Here is a 25,026-nt window from a genome sequence, read left to right on the forward strand (position 1 = left end):
GGCTCACCTAAATCTTGAGGTGCTTGTGTGGATCTTAAATGACGTACGCCACTGCCTCCAGCACCCTCTTGGTGATGGTGTTCCAGATTCCAACCACCTACTTGGTCAAAAACCATCTTCAAATCTTCTGCCCCTCAGGTCTGATGAAGTGGCAGAGCACAATCGATAGGCCTTTAACCCTTCCAGGTTAGATACCAACAGACCAGTCTGATTGGTGGCTTCATCAGGACCACCAATCACGAGGTTAATTCCTGGGATGTCCGGACTGTCTTACGCAGAGAGGTTAGAGAGACTGGGCTTGTACACGTTGGAATTAAGGAGATTGAGAGGGGATCTGATTGCGACATATATTATTAAGGGATTGGACAAGATAGAGGCAGGAAATATGTTCTAGATGCTGGGAGAGTCCAGTACCAGAGGGCATGGTTTGAGAATAAGGGGTAGGTCATTTAGGACAGAGTTAAGGAAAAACTTCTTCTCCCAGAGAGTTGTGGGGGTCTGGAATGCACTGCCTCGGAAGGCAGTGGAGGCCAATTCTCTGGATGCTTTCAAGAAGGAGCTAGATAGGTATCTTATGGATAGGGGAATCAAGGGATATGGGGACAAGGCAGGAACTGGGTATTGATAGGAATTGATCAGCCATGATCTCAGAATGGCGGTGCAGGCTCGAAGGGCCGAATGGTCTACTTCTGCACCTATTGTCTATTGACCCATTCGCTACTTGGGGAAGAAATGGCTGGAGCAGAAGTTAGTGTGCAATGAAAATTAAAAATCGGTTTTCTTGTGTTAGTGCTGAAATAAAAGTGTTTAATTTCCAGAACATATCACACACACACACACACTGCTGGAGGAACTCAGCAGGTCAGTCAGCATCTCTGGAGAGGAATAAACAGTGAATGTTTCAGGACTGGGAAGGGGGAGGGGGAGGAGGAGTCGAAGCTGGCAGGTTTTGAAATTTCCTGGGTGATTGGGTCACGCTGCCAGGTCCAGGGGTTTTGTGCCCTGAAGCTCTCAGGCTCCTGGACCAGCTTTGCTTGCCTCAGTGATTGTGGCAGTTCATTGTTTGTTTTAATTGTTTGCATGATTTGTTCTTTTTCATACATTGAACGTTTGTCAGACTTTGTTGTGTGTGGGGGTAGGGTGGAGTCATGGGCTCTGTGGCTGCCCGCAAGACAATGAATCTCAAGGTTGTCTATGGTACACATACTTCGACAACAAATTTACTTTCAACTTTAATTTCCTCATTTGATGAGCTCTTGATGAGGAACGTATTCATCGTGCGGCGGTAACTGCAGCTTCCAAAGGGAGAGAGGGATTTGACACACACCTGGAGACGGGGTAGGTTGAGGGGGGACGAGCAGGAGTGTGGGACTGAATGGAGAATCCAATCAGAGAGCCAGCTTTGGGGCAGTGGGCTGAAACCCCTTCCTGTGGGTCGCATCATTCTACGGGGGGGGGGGGGGGCGAGGCCTGGACCAATACCTGAAACCTTCGTAGGAGCTGCTGAGAATGTGAATCTGCCTGTTCCGCTTCCACCATCAGCTCAGAGAGTTTGTGGATGATCACATCAAAGGGGCCCTGGTCCTCGATTGACCTGGTCAAGTCCATCTACCAGAGAAGAAAAGAAACTTATTACATCAAAGAAATAACCGTTCCCTCGAACAAACCTCTTGCATGCAAGAGATAATGAACTCCTGATCTCGCAATCTACCCCAGGGTGGCGAATCTAATTGAGAGCATGTGACAAAATTGGCGATAATCTTCCAAAAAATTACCTCATATGCCAAGGTAATCTTGAGCAGAGATTATCCCTGATTAATGAATTAGTAACTATAATTATGGACTTTTAAGGAAAAAGAATGATTTATTATCTTTACTCTTAATGAAAGTGTAACTGTGCCAGATTGAAATAAATGAAGCATTTTAGAAAATCTGTTGAAAAATTATTAATCTTTTAAAAAGAAAATTGAAAATAATTTCTAAACAGGATTGTTATCATTGCACACCAGGATTCCAAAACATCATGTGTTCTTGCAACATCTAGTTGACGCCAAGCCAGTGTGAGATGTTCCCTGTGAAAGCATGTCACTGCTCTTGGGTTGTTCAAAAAAAATCATCTGCTGCTTCATTTGGCAGTAAAGGTTGGAGGAGAAAAACCTCCCGACTGGGCAACCTCAAACCGGTCGGCATGATCATTAATTTCTCTTTTTTCCATTCCCCATTCTGGCTCTCCTCTAATCCCCTCTCCTCACTTTCCCATCACCTCCCTCTGCTGCACGTCCTTGTTCCCTTTCTCCATGCTCCACTCTCTTCTCCTATCAGATTCCTTCTCCTCCAGCCCTTTACCTTCCCCACATATCGTCACCCACCTTCGTAATTCATACCCCTCCCCCCCCCCCCACCTACTGTGCAAAAGGCCGGGCACATGTGTCCCTAGGGTGCACATTACTGTATTCAACGGTGAGCCGAGAGTGAGTTGTAAATCTGGCAGGAGCACAGGATGTTGGGAATAGAGAGAATGGCACACCACGGGAGGGGTGTGGGACAGGGGGCAGAGGAGGAGTGGCAGGGGCCGGGGTCGGGGGTGGTGCAGGTGCAGACACACCCAGCCCTGAGGCACCAAAAAAGGTAATTTGATTCCAAACAATTGGCTTATTGATCATTACAAAATGTCTCTCAGGTGCTTCCTGCTCCCTCCCCTCTCCCTTCCCCTTTTCCCAACCATGATTCCCCTCTCCCTGTCCCTTCCCACTCTCTGGAGAGCCGTATCACATATGTTGTGAAATCTGTTTGCAGTACAGTCCATAGAACACAAATCTACAGCACATTACAGGCCCTTCAGCTCACAATGTTGTGCCAACATGTAACCTACTCTAGAAACTGCCTAGAATTACCCTACCACATAGCCCTCTATTTTTCTAAGCTCCATTTACCTTCCTAAGAGTCTCTTAAAAGATCCTATCGTATCTGCCTCCACCACCGTCGCCGGCAGTGAATTCCATGCACCCACCACTCTCTGTGTGAAAACCTTACCTCTGACATCCCACCACTTCCAGGTACCTCAAAAGTATGCCCCCTCACGTGAACCATTCCAGCCCTGGGAAAAAGCTTCTGACTATCCACACGATCAATGCCTCTCGTCATCTAGTACAGCTCTATCAGGTCACCTCTCATCCTCCGTCGCTCCAAGGAGGAAAGGCCGAGTTCACTCAACCCATTCTCATAAGGTACACCCTCCAATCCAGGCAACATCCTTGTAAATCTCCTCTACACCCTCTCTACAGTTTCCACAACCTTCCTGTAGTGAGGTGACCAGAACTGAACACAGTACTCCAAGTGGGGTCTGACCGAGGTCTTATATAGCTGTAACATTACCACACGGCTCTTGCACTCATTCCCACAGCTGATGAATGCCACCACACCACACATCTTCTTAACAGCACTGTCTATCTGCGCAGCAGCTTTGAGTGTCCTGTGGACACAGACCTCAAGATCTCTCTGATCCTCCACACTGCCAAGAGTCTTACCATATTCTGTCTTCAAATTTGACCAACTGAAATGAACCACTTGACACTGATCTGGTTTGAACTCCATCTGCCACTTCTCAGCCCAGAGTTCTGCATCCTATTGCTGTCCTGCTGTAACCTCTGACAGCCCTCCACACTATCCACAACACCCCCATCTTTTGTGTCATCAGCAAACTTACTAACCCACCCTTCTACTTCCTCATCCAGGTCATTTATAAAAATCACAAAGAGGAGGGGTATTAGACAGATCCCTGCGGAACACCACTGGTCACCGGCCTCCGTGCAGAATATAGACAATAGGTGCAGAAGTAGACCATTCGGCCCTTCGAGCCTGCACCGCCATTTTGAGATCATGGCTGATCAACTACTATCAATACCCGGTTCCTGCCTTGTCCCCATATCCCTTGATTCCCCTATCCATAAGATACCTATCTAGCTCCTTCTTGAAAGCATCCAGAGAATTGGCCTCCACTACCTTCCGAGGCAGTGCATTCCAGACCCCCACAACTCTCTGGGAGAAGAAGATTTTCCTTAACTCTGTCCTAAATGACCTACCCCTTATTCTCAAACCATGCCCTCTGGTACTGGACTCTCCCAGCATCTGAAACATATTTCCTGCCTCTATCTTGTCCAATCCCTTAATAATCTTATATGTTTCAATCAGATCCCCTCTCAATCTCCTTAATTCCAGCGTGTACAAGCCCAGTCTCTCTAACCTCTCTGCGTAAGACAGTCCAGACATCCCAGGAATTAACCTCGTGAATCTACGCTGCACTTCCTCTACAGCCAGGATGTCCTTCCTTAACCCTGGAGACCAAAACTGTACACAATACTCCAGGTGTGGTATTAATTGCTATTTATTTATATTTGTATTTGTGTAGCTTGTTGTCTTCTGCACTCTGGTTGATCTTTCATTGATCCTGTTATAGCTACTATTCTATAGATTTGTAGTATGCTACAGAAAAATGAGTCTCAGGGTTGTATATGGTGACATACAAGTACTTCGAACCAGGACTTGTGATATGGGCCAGTTGCTCATATGTCCATCCACCACCTGCTTCCATGGCTTCATGTGAACCTGATCGGGGGGGGGGTCTAAGGAGGTGCTACACTTTGCTCAAGGGTGACCTGCTGGCTAGCGTAGGGAAGGAGCAACTTACACCTCCTTTGGTAGAGCCGATTCTCCATACCACCACATATATAGGGTGCGAAATCTTGGTGCGATACCGAGCTAGGAACCTTTTAAATGGGCGGGTGGGGGGGCACAGTAGCGTAGCAGTCAGCATCAAACAAGAGAAAATCTGCAGATGCTGGAAATCCAAGCAACACACACAAATTGGTGGAGGAACTCAGCAGGCCAGGCAGCATCTATGGAAAAAATGTACAGCTAACGCTTCAGACTGAGACCCTTCTTGGCCCAAAACAGGTCTCAGCCGGAAATGTTGACTTTACTTTTTTCCATGGATGCTGCCTGGCCTGCTGAGTTCCTCCAGCATTTTGTGTGTGTTACTCTGTCCATAGACACTGCCTGGCCTGCTGAGTTCCTCCAGCATTTTGTGTGTGTTACTCTGACCATAGACACTGTCTGACCTGCTGAGTTCCTCCAGCATTTTGTGTGTGTTACTCTGACCATAGACACTGTCTGACCTGCTGAGTTCCTCCAGCATTTTGTGTGTGTTACTCTGTCCATAGACACTGTCTGACCTGCTGAGTTCCTCCAGCATTTTGTGTGTGTTACTCTGTCCATAGACACTGTCTGACCTGCTGAGTTCCTCCAGCATTTTGTGTGTGTTACTCTGACCATTGACACTGTCTGACCTGCTGAGTTCCTCCAGCATTTTGTGTGTGTTACTCTGTCCATAGACACTGCCTGGCCTGCTGAGTTCCTCCAGCATTTTGTGTGTGTTACTCTGACCATAGACACTGTCTGACCTGCTGAGTTCCTCCAGCATTTTGTGTGTGTTACTCTGTCCATAGACACTGCCTGGCCTGCTGAGTTCCTCCAGCATTTTGTGTGTGTTACTCTGTCCATAGACACTGTCTGACCTGCTGAGTTCCTCCAGCATTTTGTGTGTGTTACTCTGACCATAGACACTGTCTGACCTGCTGAGTTCCTCCAGCATTTTGTGTGTTACTCTGACCATAGACACTGTCTGACCTGCTGAGTTCCTCCAGCATTTTGTGTGTGTTACTCTGACCATAGACACTGTCTGACCTGCTGAGTTCCTCCAGCATTTTGTGTGTGTTACTCTGACCATAGACACTGTCTGACCTGCTGAGTTCCTCCAGCATTTTGTGTGTGTTACTCTGTCCATAGACACTGTCTGACCTGCTGAGTTCCTCCAGCATTTTGTGTGTGTTACTCTGACCATAGACACCGTCTGACCTGCTGAGTTCCTCCAGCATTTTGTGTGTGTTACTCTGACCATAGACACCGTCTGACCTGCTGAGTTCCTCCAGCATTTTGTGTGTGTTACTCTGACCATAGACACCGTCTGACCTGCTGAGTTCCTCCAGCATTTTGTGTGTGTTACTCTGTCCATAGACACCGTCTGACCTGCTGAGTTCCTCCAGCATTTTGTGTGTGTTACTCTGACCATAGACACCGTCTGACCTGCTGAGTTCCTCCAGCATTTTGTGTGTGTTACTCTGTCCATAGACACCGTCTGACCTGCTGAGTTCCTCCAGCATTTTGTGTGTGTTACTCTGTCCATAGACACCGTCTGACCTGCTGAGTTCCTCCAGCATTTTGTGTGTGTTACTCTGACCATAGACACTGTCTGACCTGCTGAGTTCCTCCAGCATTTTGTGTGTGTTACTCTGTCCATAGACACTGTCTGACCTGCTGAGTTCCTCCAGCATTTTGTGTGTTACTCTGACCATAGACACTGTCTGACCTGCTGAGTTCCTCCAGCATTTTGTGTGTGTTACTCTGACCATAGACACTGTCTGACCTGCTGAGTTCCTCCAGCATTTTGTGTGTGTTACTCTGTCCATAGACACTGTCTGACCTGCTGAGTTCCTCCAGCATTTTGTGTGTGTTACTCTGTCCATAGACACTGTCTGACCTGCTGAGTTCCTCCAGCATTTTGTGTGTGTTACTCTGTCCATAGACACTGTCTGACCTGCTGAGTTCCTCCAGCATTTTGTGTGTGTTACTCTGTCCATAGGCACTGTCTGACCTGCTGAGTTCCTCCAGCATTTTGTGTGTGTTACTCTGTCCATAGACACTGTCTGACCTGCTGAGTTCCTCCAGCATTTTGTGTGTGTTACTCTGTCCATAGACACTGTCTGACCTGCTGAGTTCCTCCAGCATTTTGTGTGTGTTACTCTGACCATAGACACTGACTGACCTGCTGAGTTCCTCCAGCATTTTGTGTGTGTTACTCTGACCATAGACACTGACTGACCTGCTGAGTTCCTCCAGCATTTTGTGTGTGTTACTCTGTCCATAGACACTGTCTGACCTGCTGAGTTCCTCCAGCATTTTGTGTGTGTTACTCTGTCCATAGACACTGTCTGACCTGCTGAGTTCCTCCAGCATTTTGTGTGTGTTACTCTGACCATAGACACTGTCTGACCTGCTGAGTTCCTCCAGCATTTTGTGTGTGTTAGCAGCTAGCATAATACTGTGGTGAGCATTTGGTCCATAATGACATACGAGGAAGCTCGTTTATTGTGATAGACACAAAACAGATTGGGCACCATGACCTGGAGAGTGAACCACCCCTCCCCACCCAGTCTCACACAGACATGGGAGGTGACCATCACACACCCCAGTTACAAATACATAAGTGAATAACTGCATAACCCAAGCTAAAATGTAACAATAAATGAACTAGAACTTCCCACCATAATCCTACAAAAGCATTTTAACACATGAACAATAAACAGTACTGGTCATTAGAAATGCAGGGGTGGACTGTTGACCATGCCCCCCCCCCCACACCCCAGAGCGTCACAAAACTTTACAGTGTTAGCGACTGAAGTCCAATTCCACTGCTGTCTGCAAGGAGTTTGTACTTACACCGCATGACCACGTGGGGTTCCTCCAGGTGATCCAGTTTCCTACGCGTTCTACAGATGCATGGGTTAGGGTTAGTAAACCATGGGCTTGCTATGCTGGCACCAGAAGTGTGTTGAGAGCTGTGGGTCACCCTCAGCACAATCCTCGGACTGTGTTGTTTGTTAATGCAAACAATGCATTTCACTAGGTTTCAATGTACATGCAACAAATAAAGCTAATATTTAAAGATCTCTTTAAAGTTGAAAGTAAATTTGTTATTAAGGATATGGATTCTATATATAGCCTTGAGATTCGTCTCCTTGTAGGCAGCCACAAAACAAAGAAATACAACAGAATCCACGAAAACTCCACACAACTAAGAACGACAAACATTCAATGTGTGAAACATTCTGCACTCTGCTGGCCTTTTCCTTTCCCTCCCCTCATGCTTACGTTTGGAATGATCAGTCTGGCCAGCTCTCATTCCATCAACACAATCTCCATAGTCTGGACGACGTAACAGTGACTATTCTACCTCAAGGAGAGCTAATCTGCCCCAAAGATTGCTGGTCAACTTTGATCGATATGCGAAGAGAGCATACTGACGTATGGAATGGCGGTGTGGGACTCCAGCTGCAGAGAGACAGATCACAAAGCACTCCAAACGGGTGATCGGGACAGCTCAGCACATCAGAGACTCAACCACCAGGCTCCTGAATAACAGAGGATAACTACACTCATCTATTGAGGTGTTCCCACAACCAATGATCTCACTTCAAGGACTCTTTCCCTTGTCACTTCATGCTCTCATTACTTATTGCTATTTATTTATATTTGCATTTGCACTGTTTGTCATCTTCTATCCCTTACCTGACCATCCATTGATCCTGTTCACAGTTACCACTCTATAGATTTGCTGAGTGTGTCCACAGGAAGATAATAGAATCTCAGTTTTGTACAGTATGTGGTACCCTAGTAATAAAATTTACTTTGAAGTACCAGACCTGGAGACAATCTACAACCCCTGATGGTTACAGCACATTCGTATCATTAAAGACCCAACTCATCCCAGACACTGTCCGTTCAATATTCTGCCATCTGGTAGGAGATACAGGAACATCTCGCCAAGACAGTAGGACTGAAAAACAGCTTCGTCCTAAGGGCTGAACGCTACACTCCAGCCAATGGCCTTCCAGCGTTATGGATTTTCAATGTCAAAATATGAGAATCTTTTTAATTAAGCCATACCGCATGGATTGTAAATAACCTGTTTTGCACGGACTGGAGTAGCACCACAATCTCGTTGTCTTGAGCAATGGCAATAAAGTTCTGTTCTATCTCAGTACATGGGATGACAATAAAGCAATTACCAAAGATGATTCATATTCTGAGAAATCTCAGTCAGAAGAGAACTGGTGCGGTCTGAGGTGGCTATTCACCCCGTTTACACTTTCTTAGCACCCGGTAGAGGAATTTTATCAGTCCCATGCTTTTACCCTTATTCTAATGCCCACATTCTCTCTGCAGTGTTCACTTTAAGGCCCTAGTTTTTTTTGCAGACAAGCAGGACAAAGACCAAAAAGACATGTGGGCAGAGTTAGGCCATTCGGCCCATGGCTGATCTATTTCCCCCTCGAGCCCGTTCTCCTGCCTTCTCCCTGTAATCTTTCACACGCTGACTAATCAAGCAGCAGCAGACAGTGAGTACAGGCCCACATGTGACAAGTCTATCATTCCCATGAATCTCCTCTGAACCCTCTCCAATGTCAGCACATTCCTTCCTAGATAACAGGCCTTTCTTAGATAACGAGCTCATAACATTCCAAGTGAGGCCTCACCAGCCTCAGCATCACATCCTTGCCTCAGTCACAAACGCTCATTAAAATAAAACCTTTATGCCAGGATCATTAGATACACGAGCAAGAATACAGTCAGCCCTCCTTATCCGCGAATTCCGCATGCGTGAGTTCAACCAACCGCGAATGGCGAAAACCCAGAAGTGCTCTTCCAGCACTTGTTGTTCAAGCATGTAAAGACTTTTTTTCTTGTCATTATTCCCTAAACAATGCAGTATAACAACTATTTCACATAGTATTTACAGTGTATTAGGTATTATAAGTAATCTAGAGATGATTTAAAGTATACCGTGGGTTATCATGGATTGGGATCGAAAAGAATCGGAAGTTCTTACTAAGTAAGTCAGAACAGGTACATCCGGTATTATTTAGTGTCAGTTAGTCAAACGTTTGTCTTAGTATTTAGTATATATTTCACCTTTCTATGCATATAAAACACTTAAGAACGTCTGTCTCAGCACCGGGCTCGGGAACGGAAGTTCTCGGGACTCGGGACAGATCGCTCCTGAGTGCAATCTCCACCGTGCCGGGTTGATGTGGAGGATCAAAAACCCAAAACCCAATAATTAAACCACTGCGTTGCTTAGTTATAATTGTAGCTTTCATCGGGGCAGGGCCTTTCTCACTTTATCCTTTAAAATTGTTCTGATCGTTGACCGACCTAGCCTAACTCCTTTCCAATGACTGATGGTGTTTCACCTCTTTCCGATCGCTTTATTATTTCCACTTTATTTTCAATCGTTATCGTGATTATTTTCATGAACAGAAACACTGCGGATTCAGATCTCTGCCGATGGGTCCTGATGTCCACCGCACTGGGACAGGTTAAATAAGGTCTGGGGTTCTGCTGGGTCCTAAGATCCACCGCATTGAGACAGGTTGAATAAGGGACTTGAACATCTGCGAATTTTGGTATCCGCAAGGGGTCCCGGAACCAATCCCTCGTGGATAAGGAGGGCCGACTGTACCCTATTCACCCCTCAGTCCACCATTCACTGGGTTCACAGACTCCTTGCCTCCATTTTCCTGCTGTGTCCCAGATTCACAGATGCGCAGCAGGGAACATCCCAAAGAGCTGGGTCTCTGCGTAGCACAGAAACTACACTGTGGCAGACAGGACGGGTGGTCAAAACTGCCCAGTGCTTCACCAGCACCAGCCTACCCACTGTCAGGGGCATCTATACAGAAAGATGCCAGAAAAGGGCAGCAATGTCACCCCACCCACCCTGCTCATCAGGGAGAAGGCAACACAGCATCCAGGCCAGGGAAGAATGTTATCTGGGACTTAGACCATAAAACAATCGTTGGTGCCAGACGGGGTGGTTTGAGTATCTCCTGGGATTTTCAGGCGTAACAGTGCAGAGACATCTTGGGATCCAAGTCCATAGCTCCTTGAAAGTGGCTACACAGGTCGATAGGGTTGTTAAGGCTGTTTACGGAATGCTTGCTTTTAGTCGAGGCATTGACTTCAAAAGTCAAGAGGTTATGTTACGACTTTGCAGAGGGAGCAGAAGGGGTTTACCAGGACGCTGCCTGGTTCAGAGGGCCTGTGCTATCACGAGAGGCTGGACAAGCTTGGGTTGTTTTCTCTGGAGTGTCGGAGGCTGAGGGGGGATCTGATAGAGGTTTATAAGAGGCATAGATAGAGTGGGCAGGGAGAATCTGTTTCCCAGGGTAGAAATGTCTAATACCAGAGGACATGCATTGAAGGTGAGAGGGGGTAGGTTCAAGGGGGTTGTGAGGGGTAAGTTTTTTTACTCAGGGTGGTGGATGCCTGGAATGTGCTGCCTGGTATGGTGGTAGAGGCAAATACATTAGGGGCTTTTCAGAGATGTTTGGATAGGCCCATGGATGTGAGGAAGATGTGTTTTGCTTTGCTTTTTAGCCGACTTGGCACAACATTGTGGGCTGAAGGGCCTGTTCCTGTGCTGTACTTATGTTTAACAGTCTGTAGAGTTTACAAAGTACTGTGAGAAACCAAAATAAAAATTCCAAGGAGCAGTAGTACTGTTAACAAGAGGCTCAGAAGAGAATGGCCAGACTGGTTCGAGCTAACAGGAAGGTGAGAGGAACTCAAATAATCACGTTTCAACAGTGCTGCGCAGAGCAGCATCACTCAGTGACCCCAAAGTGGACGGGTCAGAGCAGCAGAGACCACACCGGATTCCATCCTGTACCTAATGAAGCGCCCACTGAGTGCACATTCTGCCTTCCAGTTTCTTTTGATCGTCTGTGGAATTGTAGCAGGTCAAACCTCCGACCGTCCACGCCCTTCTGCCCATCCCATCAATCCACACTGAGGAGGTAGTGGCAGGGCAAAGGTTAGGATAATACCTAGGCAAGCAGTAGTTTACAGATAACGTGGGTCGTCAAGGTCACGCAGTGGTTAACGTAATGCTGCACACAGCCAGCAATCGGGGTTCAGTTCAAGCAACGGTTAACAGCTCTGGCTACCAGACTACAGAGGGTACATGAAGGATGCAGAGGCCAAGTGAATAAATGCATGCTTCTCCAAAGGTCCAGGAAAAGTAATTGCACAGTTCCAGAGCAGCAACACGCCAGTACCTGAACCAACCAAAATGGCGACCGAGGAGGATACGGAATCACAAAACACCAGTGCCCAACGGCTGAAAGAGCTACAAGCAAGCCTCTCCAGCCCCCAGGAGAACCAGTCTCCGTCACAGCAGATGTCCAGCAATGACTAGCAAGTATGAAGAAATGGATATCACCAAGGCCTGACATGACCCACACCTACTGGCTGAACGAACCAATGACATAACACACAACGAAGTTGCTGCTTGAAGCAGGCTCCCACCCTGACGGGCTATCTCAACAAAGGACAGTACTCATGACGAAGGAAGGCTGCAACATCCAAGTATCTCCAAAGAGTGAGACAGGCCCTAAAACCCCAGCTGAATGGGAAGAACCAGATCAGAGCCATCAACACATTCACCCTACCAGTCATCAGATACCCAGCTGCAATAGTGCGCTGGCTGAGGAATGAACTGGAAGCTGCTGACATCAAGACCTGGAAATTACTAACAATAAATGGAGGATTCCATCCAAAGTCCAACGTCGAGTGACTATAGACCCATCGGAATAATGGAGGACGGGGACTTGGAAGTGTCAAGGCCACAGTCCTGGAAGAAATGTGAAACATCCATGAGTATGTCAGGATGATGGCCCCCCAAGGACAGTCTGCTAAGAGAATACCTCAGACAGCAGGCAGTGGCCGTGGAAATGGAAGCGAGTGAAGCAGAGCCAGAGGCGATGGCAGGACAATACTCTGCATGGGATGTCCCACCATCAGATATCAGGGGCGGCTGACATAAGAAAGCCCTACCAGTGGCTGGAAACGACAGGGCTGAGGGACAGCAGAGGTGCTGCTCATGGTTGCACCAGAACAGGAACTGAGCAATTGAAGCAGGGGTCTATCACACCAGATGCAGACTGTGCGAGGAATCTGCTGAAACCACCCAGCGCACAGTAGCAGGGTGCAAGATACAGGCAGGGACAGCATACACTGAATGGCACAACCAAGTTGCAGGAACATCTGCACTGAGTATGGATTGGACATTCCCAAGTCCAAATGGGAAGCACCCGAGAAGGTAGTGGAGAATGACAGAGCCAAGATCCTGTGTGACTTCCAAATACAAACTGACAAGCAGTTACTGACCAACCAAACAGACATAGTAATACTGGGCAAGGAACAGAAGAAAGCAATAGTCAATCCCAAATGACAGGAATATCAGGAAGAAAGAACAAGAAGCTGGAGAAATACCGGGGCTTGAAGGAGTAGATAGAAAGGATGCAGAAGGTTAAAGCAAGAGTAATCCCGATGGTGATAGGAGCACTTGGGGCTATGACACCCTGACTGGGAGAGTGGCTCTAACAAATCCTGGGAACAATATCTGAGACCCAGGTCCAGAAAACCACACCACTGGGAACAGCAAGGATACTCAAGCTCCCAGGCCTCTGGTAGAGGACCCGAGATCGAGGGAAAATACACAATCACACCACCCATAAGGGGTGAGAAAAAAATACTCATATACATACACACACGTAGTGTAATTCCCAAATTCCCAGCTTTCCTTCTATTATTATGTATTGCTGCCACAAAGACAACAAATCTCATGACATATACCAATATTATAAAGCTGATTCTGAAGATACAATACAAATTGATTACTAATTGATCAATTTTTGTATAAAATACATTTCTTTGGGAGTATTGTGTTTGGTTCTGGTCGCCTCAATATGGGTAGGATGTGGAAGCTTTAGAGAGGGTGCAGAGGAGATTCACCAGGATGCTGCCTGGATTAGAGAGGGTGCAGAGGAGATTCACCAGGACGCTGTCTGGATTAGAGAGGGTGCAGAGGAGATTGACCAGGACGCTGCCTGGATTAGAGAGGGTGCAGAGGAGATTGACCAGGACGCTGCCTGGATTAGAGAGGGTGCAGAGGAGATTGACCAGGATGCTGTCTGGATTAGAGAGGGTGCAGAGGAGATTGACCAGGATGCTGTCTGGATTAGAGAGGGTGCAGAGGAGATTGACCAGGATGCTGTCTGGATTAGAGAGGGTGCAGAGGAGATTCACCAGGATGCTGCCTGGATTAGAGAGGGTGCAGAGGAGATTGACCAGGATGCTGCCTGGATTAGAGAGGGTGCAGAGGAGATTCACCAGGATGCTGCCTGGATTAGAGAGGGTGCAGAGGAGATTCACCAGGATGCTGCCTGGATTAGAGAGGGTGCAGAGGAGATTGACCAGGATGCTGCCTGGATTAGTGAGGGTGCAGAGGAGATTGACCAGGATGCTGCCTGGATTAGAGAGGGTGCAGAGGAGATTGACCAGGATGCTGCCTGAATTAGAGAGGGTGCAGAGGAGATTGACCAGGATGCTGCCTGGATTAGAGAGGGTGCAGAGGAGATTGACCAGGACGCTGCCTGAATTAGAGAGGGTGCAGAGGAGATTCACCAGGATGCTGCCTGGATTAGAGAGGGTGCAGAGGAGATTCACCAGGATGCTGCCTGGATTAGAGAGGGTGTCGTGTGAGGAAAGGTTCAGTGAGCTGGGGCTTTTGTCTTTGGAGTGACAGAGGGTGAGAGGTGACTTGCTAGAGATGTACAAGATAAGAGGCACAGATTGAGTGGACAGCCGGAGACCTTTTCCCCAGGGCAGAAATAGCTAAGATGAGGGGGCACAACTTGAGGTAATTGGAGGAATGCATGGGAGGGGAATATAACTTGAGAGAATGGTGGGTGGTGGCAGAGGCAGATACATTAGGGCCACTTCAGCAACTTTTAGACAGACACATGGACGACAGAAAAATGGAGGGTATGTAGGAGGGAAGGGTTAGATTGATCTTAGAGTCGGTTAAAAGTACAGCACAATGTTGGGGGCTGAAGGGCCTGTACTAGTCCATGTTAAACCTCCGGAAACGTTTAGCAACAGGTGACAGGAGCCAGTCTGTCCCCTTGTGCTTGAGTAAATCAGGTGCGATTATTGAAGACCAAATGCAGGCAAGTTTTCAAAGTCCAGTTACTCAGAGACAACAGCAACCTCCCCCCCACCCCCCGAAGGTGCTGACAGGGAGTTTTTTAAAAAACAAAAAGTGGCAACAGTGCAAAAGGGATGCAGTGTGATTTTGACCTGTCATACTGTCTGTCTGTGACAGACTTTGGCTGAGGGTGCAGGATTCTCCCAGGCTCTCTGGTTTGCTTCCACACTGACTGCTGTATATTATCCCAGGATGCAGGAAAGTTGCTGGTATGTGTAGGAATTGTTCCCACGAGCTGGCATGGATTCAAGGGACCAAATGGCCCAACCGCAGAATAAGAAAATACAAGAGTAGGGAACAACTCCCCTATCCAAAGTGTTCTTTACAACTCCATTAAGCCGCCTCTCATTCTTTACCTGCAGATCAGCCTTTTATTTCCATTGAAATATCGTGACAGTTCTGGTGCCTCACTACAGGAAGGATGTGGAAGCTTTAGAGAGGGTGCAGAGGAGATTTACCAGGATGATGCCTGGATTAGAGAGGGTGCAGAGGAGATTCGCCAGGATGCTGTCTGGATTAGAGAGGGTGCAGAGGAGATTCACCAGGATGCTGTCTGGATTAGAGAGGGTGCAGAGGAGATTGACCAGGATGCTGTCTGGATTAGAGAGGGTGCAGAGGAGATTCACCAGGATGCTGCCTGGATTAGAGAGGGTGCAGAGGAGATTCACCAGGATGCTGCCTGGATTAGAGAGGGTGCAGAGGAGATTCACCAGGATGCTGCCTGGATTAGAGAGGGTGCAGAGGAGATTTACCAGGATGCTGCCTGGATTAGAGAGGGTGCAGAGGAGATTTACCAGGATGCTGCCTGGATTAGAGAGGGTGCAGAGGAGATTTACCAGGATGCTGCCTGGATTAGAGAGGGTGCAGAGGAGATTTACCAGGATGCTGTCTGGATTAGAGAGGGTGCAGAGGAGATTCACCAGGATGCTGCCTGGATTAGAGAGGGTGCAGAGGAGATTGACCAGGATGCTGCCTGGATTAGAGAGGGTGCAGAGGAGATTCACCAGGATGCTGTCTGGATTAGAGAGGGTGCAGAGGAGATTCACCAGGATGCTGCCTGGATTAGAGAGGGTGCAGAGGAGATTGACCAGGATGCTGCCTGGATTAGAGAGGGTGCAGAGGAGATTCACCAGGATGCTGTCTGGATTAGAGAGGGTGCAGAGGAGATTTACCAGGATGCTGTCTGGATTAGAGAGGGTGCAGAGGAGATTTACCAGGATGCTACCTGGATTAGAGAGTGTGGCTTATGAGGAGAGGTTGAGCGAGCTCAGGCTTTTCTGCCTGCTCACTGCTGTCCTTCTCCAAGAGGACTACAACCTTGTCATAGGGTTTGAGGCTCGCTAGCCTCAATTACCTGGACAGCTATGCTGGCTGTATTAAGAGCTTCAGTCACCCATACTGAACAGGTCACAGGGCAGAGGCCAGACTAAGGGTGGTCCACTGGTCCTCTATGTTCGGGGGGGGGGGGGGGGGGTGCGGTCCAGCTCAGGCCTAACCACCTTGACAGGTAAAGCAACAGAAACAGCAGTGAAGAACCCTGCTACATCTGAGCGAGATGGTATGGACGGACAGAGATCGACGACCTAAACGCCCGCACCGTAGCAGGCTGTACGCATGCAAGGCCGTGACCAAGCAGACAGCTGCAGACTTTTTTTCCAGGGCAGAAATGGCTAGCACCACAATCTTATTGTCTTGAGTAATGACAATAATGTTCTATTCTGTTTTAATATGAGGGGCATTGGAGGAAAATATGGAGGGGGAAATGTCATAGGCAGGGTTTCTTTATACACAGAGTGGTAGGTGTGTGGAACACACTGCCAGGGATGGTGGTAGAGGCAGATCATTGGGATGGTTAAGAGACTCTGAGAGGCACATGCATGAAAGTAAAATGGAGGGCTCTGTAGGAAAGAAGGGCTAGAGTAGGTTAAGGGTCAACACAACATGAAGGCATGTGATGTGCTGTTCCAACACAGAAACATCCCTTGCCTTGGAACAACTGCAGTCCGTGCTTTACGGCACCCTCTCCAGGAGCTTTTCAAGCTCCAGGGCTCCACATCCCGAGGGTCCTCCGGGGCCCGAGGCAGCTCCCATGGTTCTAGATCAGTTCATGAGCTTGCCCCCAGTAAGGCACAACTAATACTGGTGACCCAAGCCTGGGTGATGCACCATGGCAAGAGTCGACGCAGGCAAAGGAGACCGTCGAAGAGCATAGCTTCCACTTGTACAATGAAGCCATTCGACATATCGATACAAGGTAAGCACGCAAACCAAGGATACCATGGAGACATTTAATATCGGTCAGTCACTATACTAATTCTGAAAGATTATTGACCTTTCAGCTGGAGTTTCTATTGGCTTCTCGTCATCATCATCATCATGTGCCACGTTGTATGATGTAGGCGATCATGGTCTCTTTCGTGACCATGATTGTTCTTGCCAAACTTTTCTACAGAAGTGGTTTGCCATTGCCTTCTTCTGGGCAGAGTCTTTACAAGACGGGTGACCCCAGCCATTATCAATACTCTTCAGAGATTGTCTGCCTGATGTCAGTGGTCGCATAACCAGGACCAGCTCATATGACCCTCCACCACCTTCCCTCATGGCTTCACGTGGGATTGATTTGGGGGGGGGGGGGGGGCTAAGCAGATATTAGATCTTGCCCTCGGCTGACCTGCAGACTAACAGAGGGTTGGAGTGCCTCACAAACCTCCTTTGGCAGCGACCTGCAGATTTTCCACCCTGCCACCCACTCCTATTAGCTGTTAACAGCTATAGAGAACCCCTTAGGGGAATATCTACTAAATTGGTGATTGATCACACAAGTAAGGAAGTTGGTGGTGTCAGTGATGACGTTACCATGGGCAACACCCTCAAGATGGTCTATGTAACTGCTCCCCTCACATCTTTTCCTTTCCGTTGGTACCACTGGAGCCTGTGCTCTGCATTTTGACGCTGTGTTTCCGGGACCATTGGGCGATCTGCCGTTTTACTGCCTCTGGGAGGCAAGCAGCCTCAGGGGCCAGGAGCTTGGAGACGGGGCACGGGCCTGTGATCAACGCCGTTTCTCACTGATTAAAGCGCCAGTGAAGACTGAAAACCTCAAGGCAACCGCCTGCTCAGTGCCGTCTCTCACTCACTGCTGCAGAGGAGGAGTCCTTGCGTGACAGTCTCCCTCTCCCTCCCTCCCCCCTCGCTCACTGCTCCCCAAGGAAGGTCCTCGAGTTCAAGTGACCCCTCTCCCTTGTTGCTGTCAGTGCAAGAGCGGATTGGACTGTGGTTCACATTATGTCGTTTCTGGGGTTCGAACTGGGGCAGATAGCGAACATTGAGCTGAACTGAATATGGATCCTATCATTTGTGTGTTTTCACTCAATCTTTTTGTTGCCGTTAGCAGAGTTTGTTTCTGTGGGAAGACAGTCTGGCATTGATGCTTTTCTATTAAAGCCATGGAACCCATTCTTTGTTCTGTGGCTGACAGCGGGAGGTCGGATCTCAGGGTTGTATTCTGTAACATACTGTACTTCGATACTAAATGTACTTTCAATCCTTTGAATGTATCTGTATCCAACTAGCTAATTTCTGTATAAAAATGGCATTTCTTTGCTCAAACGTTAAAACGGTTTGGAGATGGGGGCCAGGCTGTTCTCCCTTTGCACAAGTGAATATTCCTCAAGTTGCAAGACGCTGACAAATTATAAAGTCCAACAGAAAAGACAGCATTACCTGTAAACAGTCAAATATCTGAGTGTTAGAGCTCAGAGAAGCAGGTCTGCAGGTAACTCTACACCTGGGGAGGGCTGGGCAGAGTTTTAACTAACTCATCAAGAAGTGAGGAGCTGGTGAGAGACAGTCTGCAGAGGAGGGATTTCCAACCCTTCTTCATGCCATGGACCCTACTACTAACCGGGGGGGGCCGTGGACCACAGGTCAGGAAAGTCACTGAGGACCAGCAAGATGCAATCAGAGTAACACACACTAAACGCTGGATGAAGTCGGCAGTCAGGTAGCATCTATGGAGGGGAACAAGTCGTTGACAATTTGGGCTGAGGTCCGTCATCAGGACTGGAAAGGAAAGAGGAGGAGGAAACCAGAATAAGGCGGCTGGGGTGGAGGCGGGGGGACGAGTACAAGGTGGCAGGCGAGACCAGGTGAGGTGGGTGGAGGGGTGAGGGATGAAGCAAGAAGCTGGGAGGTGATAGATGGAAGAGATAAAGGATGAAGGAATCCAATGGGAATGGACAGTGGTCCGTGGGAGAAGTGGAAGGAGGAGGGGCACCAGAGGGAGGTGATCGGCAGGTAAGCAGAACAGAAGGAGCAAGATTGAACCACTGAGCATCTACGTGGAGTGCTAGCGCAGGAAAGCAGCATCCATCAGGGACCCCCACCACCCAGGCCATGCTCCCTTCTCTCAGCTGCCAGCAGAAAGGTGGAACAGGAGCCTCAGGTCCCACACCACCAGGTTCAGGAACAGTTATTACCCCACAACCATCAGGCTCCTGAACCAGTGTGGATAACTTCACTCACCACAATGAGCCTCAGGTCCCACACCACCAGGTTCAGGAACAGTTACTACCCCACAACCATCAGGCTCCTGAACCAGTGTGGATAACTTCACTCACCACAATGAGCCTCAGGTCCCACACCACCAGGTTCAGGAACAGTTACTACCCCACAACCGTCAGGCTCCTGAACCAGTGTGGATAACTTCACTCACCACAATGAGCCTCAGGTCCCACACCACCAGGTTCAGGAACAGTTATTACCCCACAACCATCAGGCTCCTGAACCAGTGTGGATAACTTCACTCACCACAATGAGCCTCAGGTCCCACACCACCAGGTTCAGGAACAGTTATTACCCCTCAACCATCAGGCTCCTGAACCAGTGTGGATAACTTCACTCACCACAATGAGCCTCAGGTCCCACCCCACCAGGTTCAGGAACAGTTGTTACCCCAAAACCATCAGGCTCTTGAACTGAAGGGGATAACTACACTTGCCCCATTACTGAACTGTTCCCATAACCCACAGACTCACTTTCAAAGACTAATCACTCATGTTCTTGATATTTATTGCTTATTTATTTATTTCCTCTTTTGCATTTGCAGTTTGGCTGTTTGTGCATTCTGTTGGATGAAGTGTTTCATTGATTCTATTGTGTTTCCTGGACTTACTGAGTAAGAAAACAGATCTCAGGGTTGTAAATGGTCACACGTGTGTATTTTGATAACATTTACTTTGAATTTGAACTTTGAAGGGAGGAGCCAGATGGGGGAAATGGAAAAAGTTAGAAGGGGGAGGGTGAAAAATTTACCAGAAGTTAGAGAAAACAATTATAAGCATCAGGTTGGAGGCTAACTATGTGGAATGCCAAGTGTTGCTCTCCAAACTGAGCATGGCCTCATCCCTTCAGTAGAGCAGGTCATGGGCTGACATGTCAGAATTGGAATGGGAAGTAGAATTAAAATGGGTGATCACTAATTGAAAGTAGAATCTAATCAGTGTTTTGTGTTAGACGATGTCTGGAACAGGAGCTCCCTACCTGGGGTCCACAGACCCCTTGCTTAACGGCATTGGTCCATGGCATAAAGAGTTGGGAACCCCTGCTCTAGTAGGACAAGGGACAGAGACTCAATATTCCAAACGCTGTGACACAACCAGAAGAGCTGCTGCCTCACAATTTCAGGGACATGGGTTTGACCCCGACCTTGGCATGCTCTCCTCTTGGGTGCCCCAGTTTCCTCCCACATGTGGGTGGGTTGGTTACTTGGCCACAGTCAATTACTCTCAGTAGAGTACATAAATAAAGAAAGATGAGTTTTATCATTTGTACATCCAAGTATACAGTGAGAACGGCATTTTGCTTAGAGGTACAGTGCAGAATCAGTCCTTCGAGCCGTGCTGCCCACCAATCCCCCACTTTAAAGGTTAATTTGCAGGCTGAGTTGATAGTAAGGAAGGCGAATGCAATGTTAGCATCCATTTCGAGAAGACTAGGATACAAAAGCAAGGATGTAATGTTGAGGCTTTACAAGGCACTGCTGAGGCCCCACTTGGAGTATTGAGAGCAGTTCCGGGGCCCCTTATCTTATAAAAGATGTGCTAAAATTGGAGAGGGTTTAAAAGGAGGTTCATGAAAAGGATTCCAGGATTGAACAGCTTGTCATATGAAGAGCGTTTGATGGCTCTGGGTCTGTATTCTGGAATTCAGGAGAGTGAGGGGTGATCTAATTTAAATATAGCAAAACGTCTTAACAGAGTGGATATGGGGAGGACGTTTCCTGTGGTGGGAGCATCTAACAGCCTCAGAGTAGAGAGAGGTCCTCTTCGAAAGAAGATTAGAAGGCATTTCTTCAGCCAGATGGTGGTGAATTTGTTACCACGGGCAGCTGTGAAGGCCAATCACTGGGTATATTTAAGGCAGAAGTTGATAGATTCTTGATTAGTCAGGGCATGAAGGGAGACGGGGAGAAGGCAGGAAATTGGGGCTAAGAAGGAAAATGGATCAGTCATGATGAAATGAGAACAGACTCGATGGACCAAATAGCCTCATTCTGCTCCTATATCTTATGGTCTTAATCGTAGCCCAATCACAGGACAATTTATAATGAGTGTGGGAGGAAACCAGAGACCCCACGTGGGAGAGCATGCAAACTCCTTACAGGCAGCCACGGGAATTGAACCCTGTACTGCAAAGTGTAATGGCACCAACTAAATCACTGTTCCAGATTTTCAGCAAAGCAAATCAGCAAGAATTGTATTGTCGGTGGACGGGGGGTATAGCCACACATCTGGCACCAACGTAGCATGCCCACAGCTCACTAACCATAACCTGTACACGAGGAAATCGGAGCTCCCAAAGGAAAGCCAGTGGTTACAAGGAGAACATATAAACTTACAGACGGCTGTGGGAATCGAACCCCAGATCTTACAACCAGCTACTGCAAAACCTCTCCCCTTGGGAGAAAATGGACTGGTGCAAGTGGAGAGGCATGATTAACCTTCATCAACCGTGGGATTGAGTTTAATAGCCGAGAGGTAATGTTGCAGCTATATAGGACCCTGGTCAGACCCCACTTGGAGTACTGTGCTCAGTTCTGGTCGCCTCACTACAGGAAGGATGTGGAAGCCATAGAAAGGGTGCAGAGGAGATTAACAAGGATGTTGTCTGGACTGGGGAGCATGTCTTATGAGAATAGGTTGAGTGAACTCGGCCTTTTCTCCTTGGAGCATCAGAGGATGAGAGGTGACCTGATAGAGCTGTACTAGATGATGAGAGGCATTGATCGTGTGGATAGATAGATGATAGATAGATAGATAGATACTTTATTCATCCCCATGGGGAAATTCAACTTTTTTCCAATGTCCCATACACTTGTTGTAGCAAAACTAATTACAGAGGCTTTTTCCCAGGGCTGAAATGGCTAAGACGAAAAGGCACAGTTTTAAGGTGCTTGGAAGTAGGCACAGAGGAGGTGTTAGGGGTAAGTTTTTTTTTACTCAGAGAGTGGTGAGTGCGTGGAATGGGCTGCCGGTGACGGTGGTGGAGGCGGATACAATAGGGTCTTTTAGGAGACTCCTGGACGGGTACATGGAGCTTAGAGAAATAGAGGGCTATGGGTAACCTGGTTGCATTTACCCTATTTATACCGCCCATTATTTCAACCCTGCCAACCCTTCCCCGTCTTGGTACTTTTGTGTCAGCACAGGAGGTAAACACTTAACCTTATTTCCTGTCCACCAGCTGGACACCCGAACAATCCCAGCGAAGCGTGCACTGGGATCGCTCCAAAACTGACATCAGATGCTACGAGGGGTACGGATAGGGTGAATGCAAGCAGGCTTCTTCCACTGAGGCTGGCACTGAAGGTCATAGGTCAAGGGTGAAACCTCATTTAGACCACAAGACAGAGGAGAAGATTTAGGCTATCTGGCCTGTCAAGTCTGCTCCACCATTTAAGGAGACTCTGAGGGGAAACATGGATAGCAGTTAGTCTAATGTTTTACAGTGCCAGTAATCGAAAGATCAGAGTTCAAATCTGTAAGGAGTTGGTACATTCTTCCTATGACCGTGTGGGTTTTGTCCCACGATCCAAAGATCTACCAGTTAAGGTTACGGAGTTGTGGGCATTCTACGTTGCGTCAGAAACATGGCAGCCCGCCTCCAGCCTGTGTTGGTCGCTGACGTTTCGGTGTACATGTGACAAATAATCTTTTCACTCAGTGGCAGGAGTGTGGGATGAGCTGCTAGAGTGCTGGAGGCTGGTGGGATTGTAACAGTTAGGAGGAGTTTGGGTGAGAGGGCTACCCGGTCTACGGTCCGGGTGTGGGTCGATAGGACGGGGCAGAAACAGACAGGATGGACCGAGGCGTCTGCTTCTCTGCTGCACCACCGTGATCCACATCAATGGGACCGACAGGTCAAAGCAGTCTGCAGGTGCGGGAGACGTGGAGAGGCTCGGAGACAAAGACAGCCTCGGCTCTCTCGATCCTAGGCGCAGAGCACCAGCTGACGTTGAGGCCTGTCGGTGACACCAGCACAACAGGTGGGGAAAGGGAACACAGAAAATAACAGGGATTAAATAAACCGATCAGTGAATAGCAACCAGAAACTGCCAACAATACACAGCTGGTGATTTAAAGACTCAGATTTTGTCAACACATCATGACACTGCGTGGCCACTTCACTGGTTACACTCCGTTCGTTAGTACGTTCATGGCGTACTGCTGCTGTAGCCCATTGACTTCAAGGTTTGACACATTGAGAATCGAGCACACTGCCGTTGTAACGCGAGGTTATTTGAGTTACCGTCACCTTCCTGTCAGCTTGAACCAGTCTGGCCATTCTCCTCTGACCTCTCCCATTAACAATGTGTTTTCCCCCACAGAACTCCCACTCCCTGGGTGTTTCTATTTTCACACCTTTCTCCATAAACTCTACAAGGGTTCCCAAGCTTTATACCACGTCCCTACCATTAACCGAGGGCTCTGTGGACCCCAGGTTGGGAACCCCTGCTCTAGAGACTGTTGTGTCTAAAACCCCCGGGAGGTCAGCAGATTCTGAGATACTCAAACCACCATGTGACACCAGCATCATTTCACCGTCAGTCACTCAGATCAAATTTCTACCCCCACTCTGACGTTTGGTCTGAACAACAACTGAGCCTCTTGACCAGGTCGGCATGCTTTGATGCACGGAGTTGCTGCCACGTGATTGGCTGATCAGACATTTGCGTTAATGAGGTGTACCTAATGAAGCGGCTACTGAGTGACCAGGAGTCAGGGTACCACGCATGTGTGGAATGGGAGAGGTTACAGCCCCCTGAAGGGGTTACATTCCAGCCCCGCACTCCTTACAGATAAGCACCGACTATGGAAGGGGGGGGGAGATGTTGCTCAGAGGATCTACTGGTGGGCCTGGCCAAGATGGGCAACTGCCTGCCCCTCTTCCGGCCAGGCAACCGTGCCTGGCTGTCCTTGGAGAGGTAGCATGTGGGCACAATGTGTACAGTGGGGATTTCCACAAACCGTGGAATAGTTTTATAGAAAGTGACAATAACTTAATTTGACATTTTTCACTATCTTGTCAATATGCAATCAAAACCATACAGAAACATTCCACAGAATCTGTGCTAACCACCAACCACACATTTCAGATGCATTTATCATCATGTGTACACTCAAACTTACTTGCCGGAATAGTCACGGCCATAAGACCGCGATTGTCACATCATACCCCACACAGCGGGCAATGACATTGAGACATAGTGAAATGAACGGTGTGCACTAACACCCAAAGGTGTGCTGGAGACAGCCTGCAAGTGTCACATACATTACGGCACCAACAAAGCCTCAAAAGTACAGCAGAGAAACAGGCCTTTCAGCCCATCTAGTCTGTGCCGAGCCATTCAAACTGCCTATTCCCATCGACCTGCACCAGGACCACAGCCTACCATCCACATATCTACTCACACTTCTCTTAAACGTTAAAAATCAAGTATGCATGCAGCACTTGTGATGGCAGCTCGTTCCACCTTCTGAGTGAAGAAGTTCCCCCTCATGTTCCCCTTAAACTTTTCA

The 25,026-nt window shown here is 48.1% G+C and overlaps 1 protein-coding gene across 5 annotated transcripts in view; it reads right to left on the reverse strand.

Annotated features, from left to right (window-relative positions):
• The window catches only part of LOC140737390 (inositol-tetrakisphosphate 1-kinase-like), a 92,944-nt gene that overhangs the window by 50,053 nt on the left and 17,865 nt on the right, over window positions 1–25,026 (reverse strand). For all 5 annotated transcript variants that reach the window (XM_073063868.1, XM_073063867.1, XM_073063869.1 and 2 more), the window contains exon 3: window positions 1,483–1,608. In XM_073063868.1, the coding sequence (XP_072919969.1) occupies window positions 1,483–1,608 (126 nt within the window). The remainder of the gene's footprint in view (window positions 1–1,482; window positions 1,609–25,026) is intronic.

Source organism: Hemitrygon akajei, chromosome 12 (genome assembly GCF_048418815.1).
Source record: "Hemitrygon akajei chromosome 12, sHemAka1.3, whole genome shotgun sequence".
Lineage (NCBI taxonomy): Eukaryota > Metazoa > Chordata > Chondrichthyes > Myliobatiformes > Dasyatidae > Hemitrygon > Hemitrygon akajei.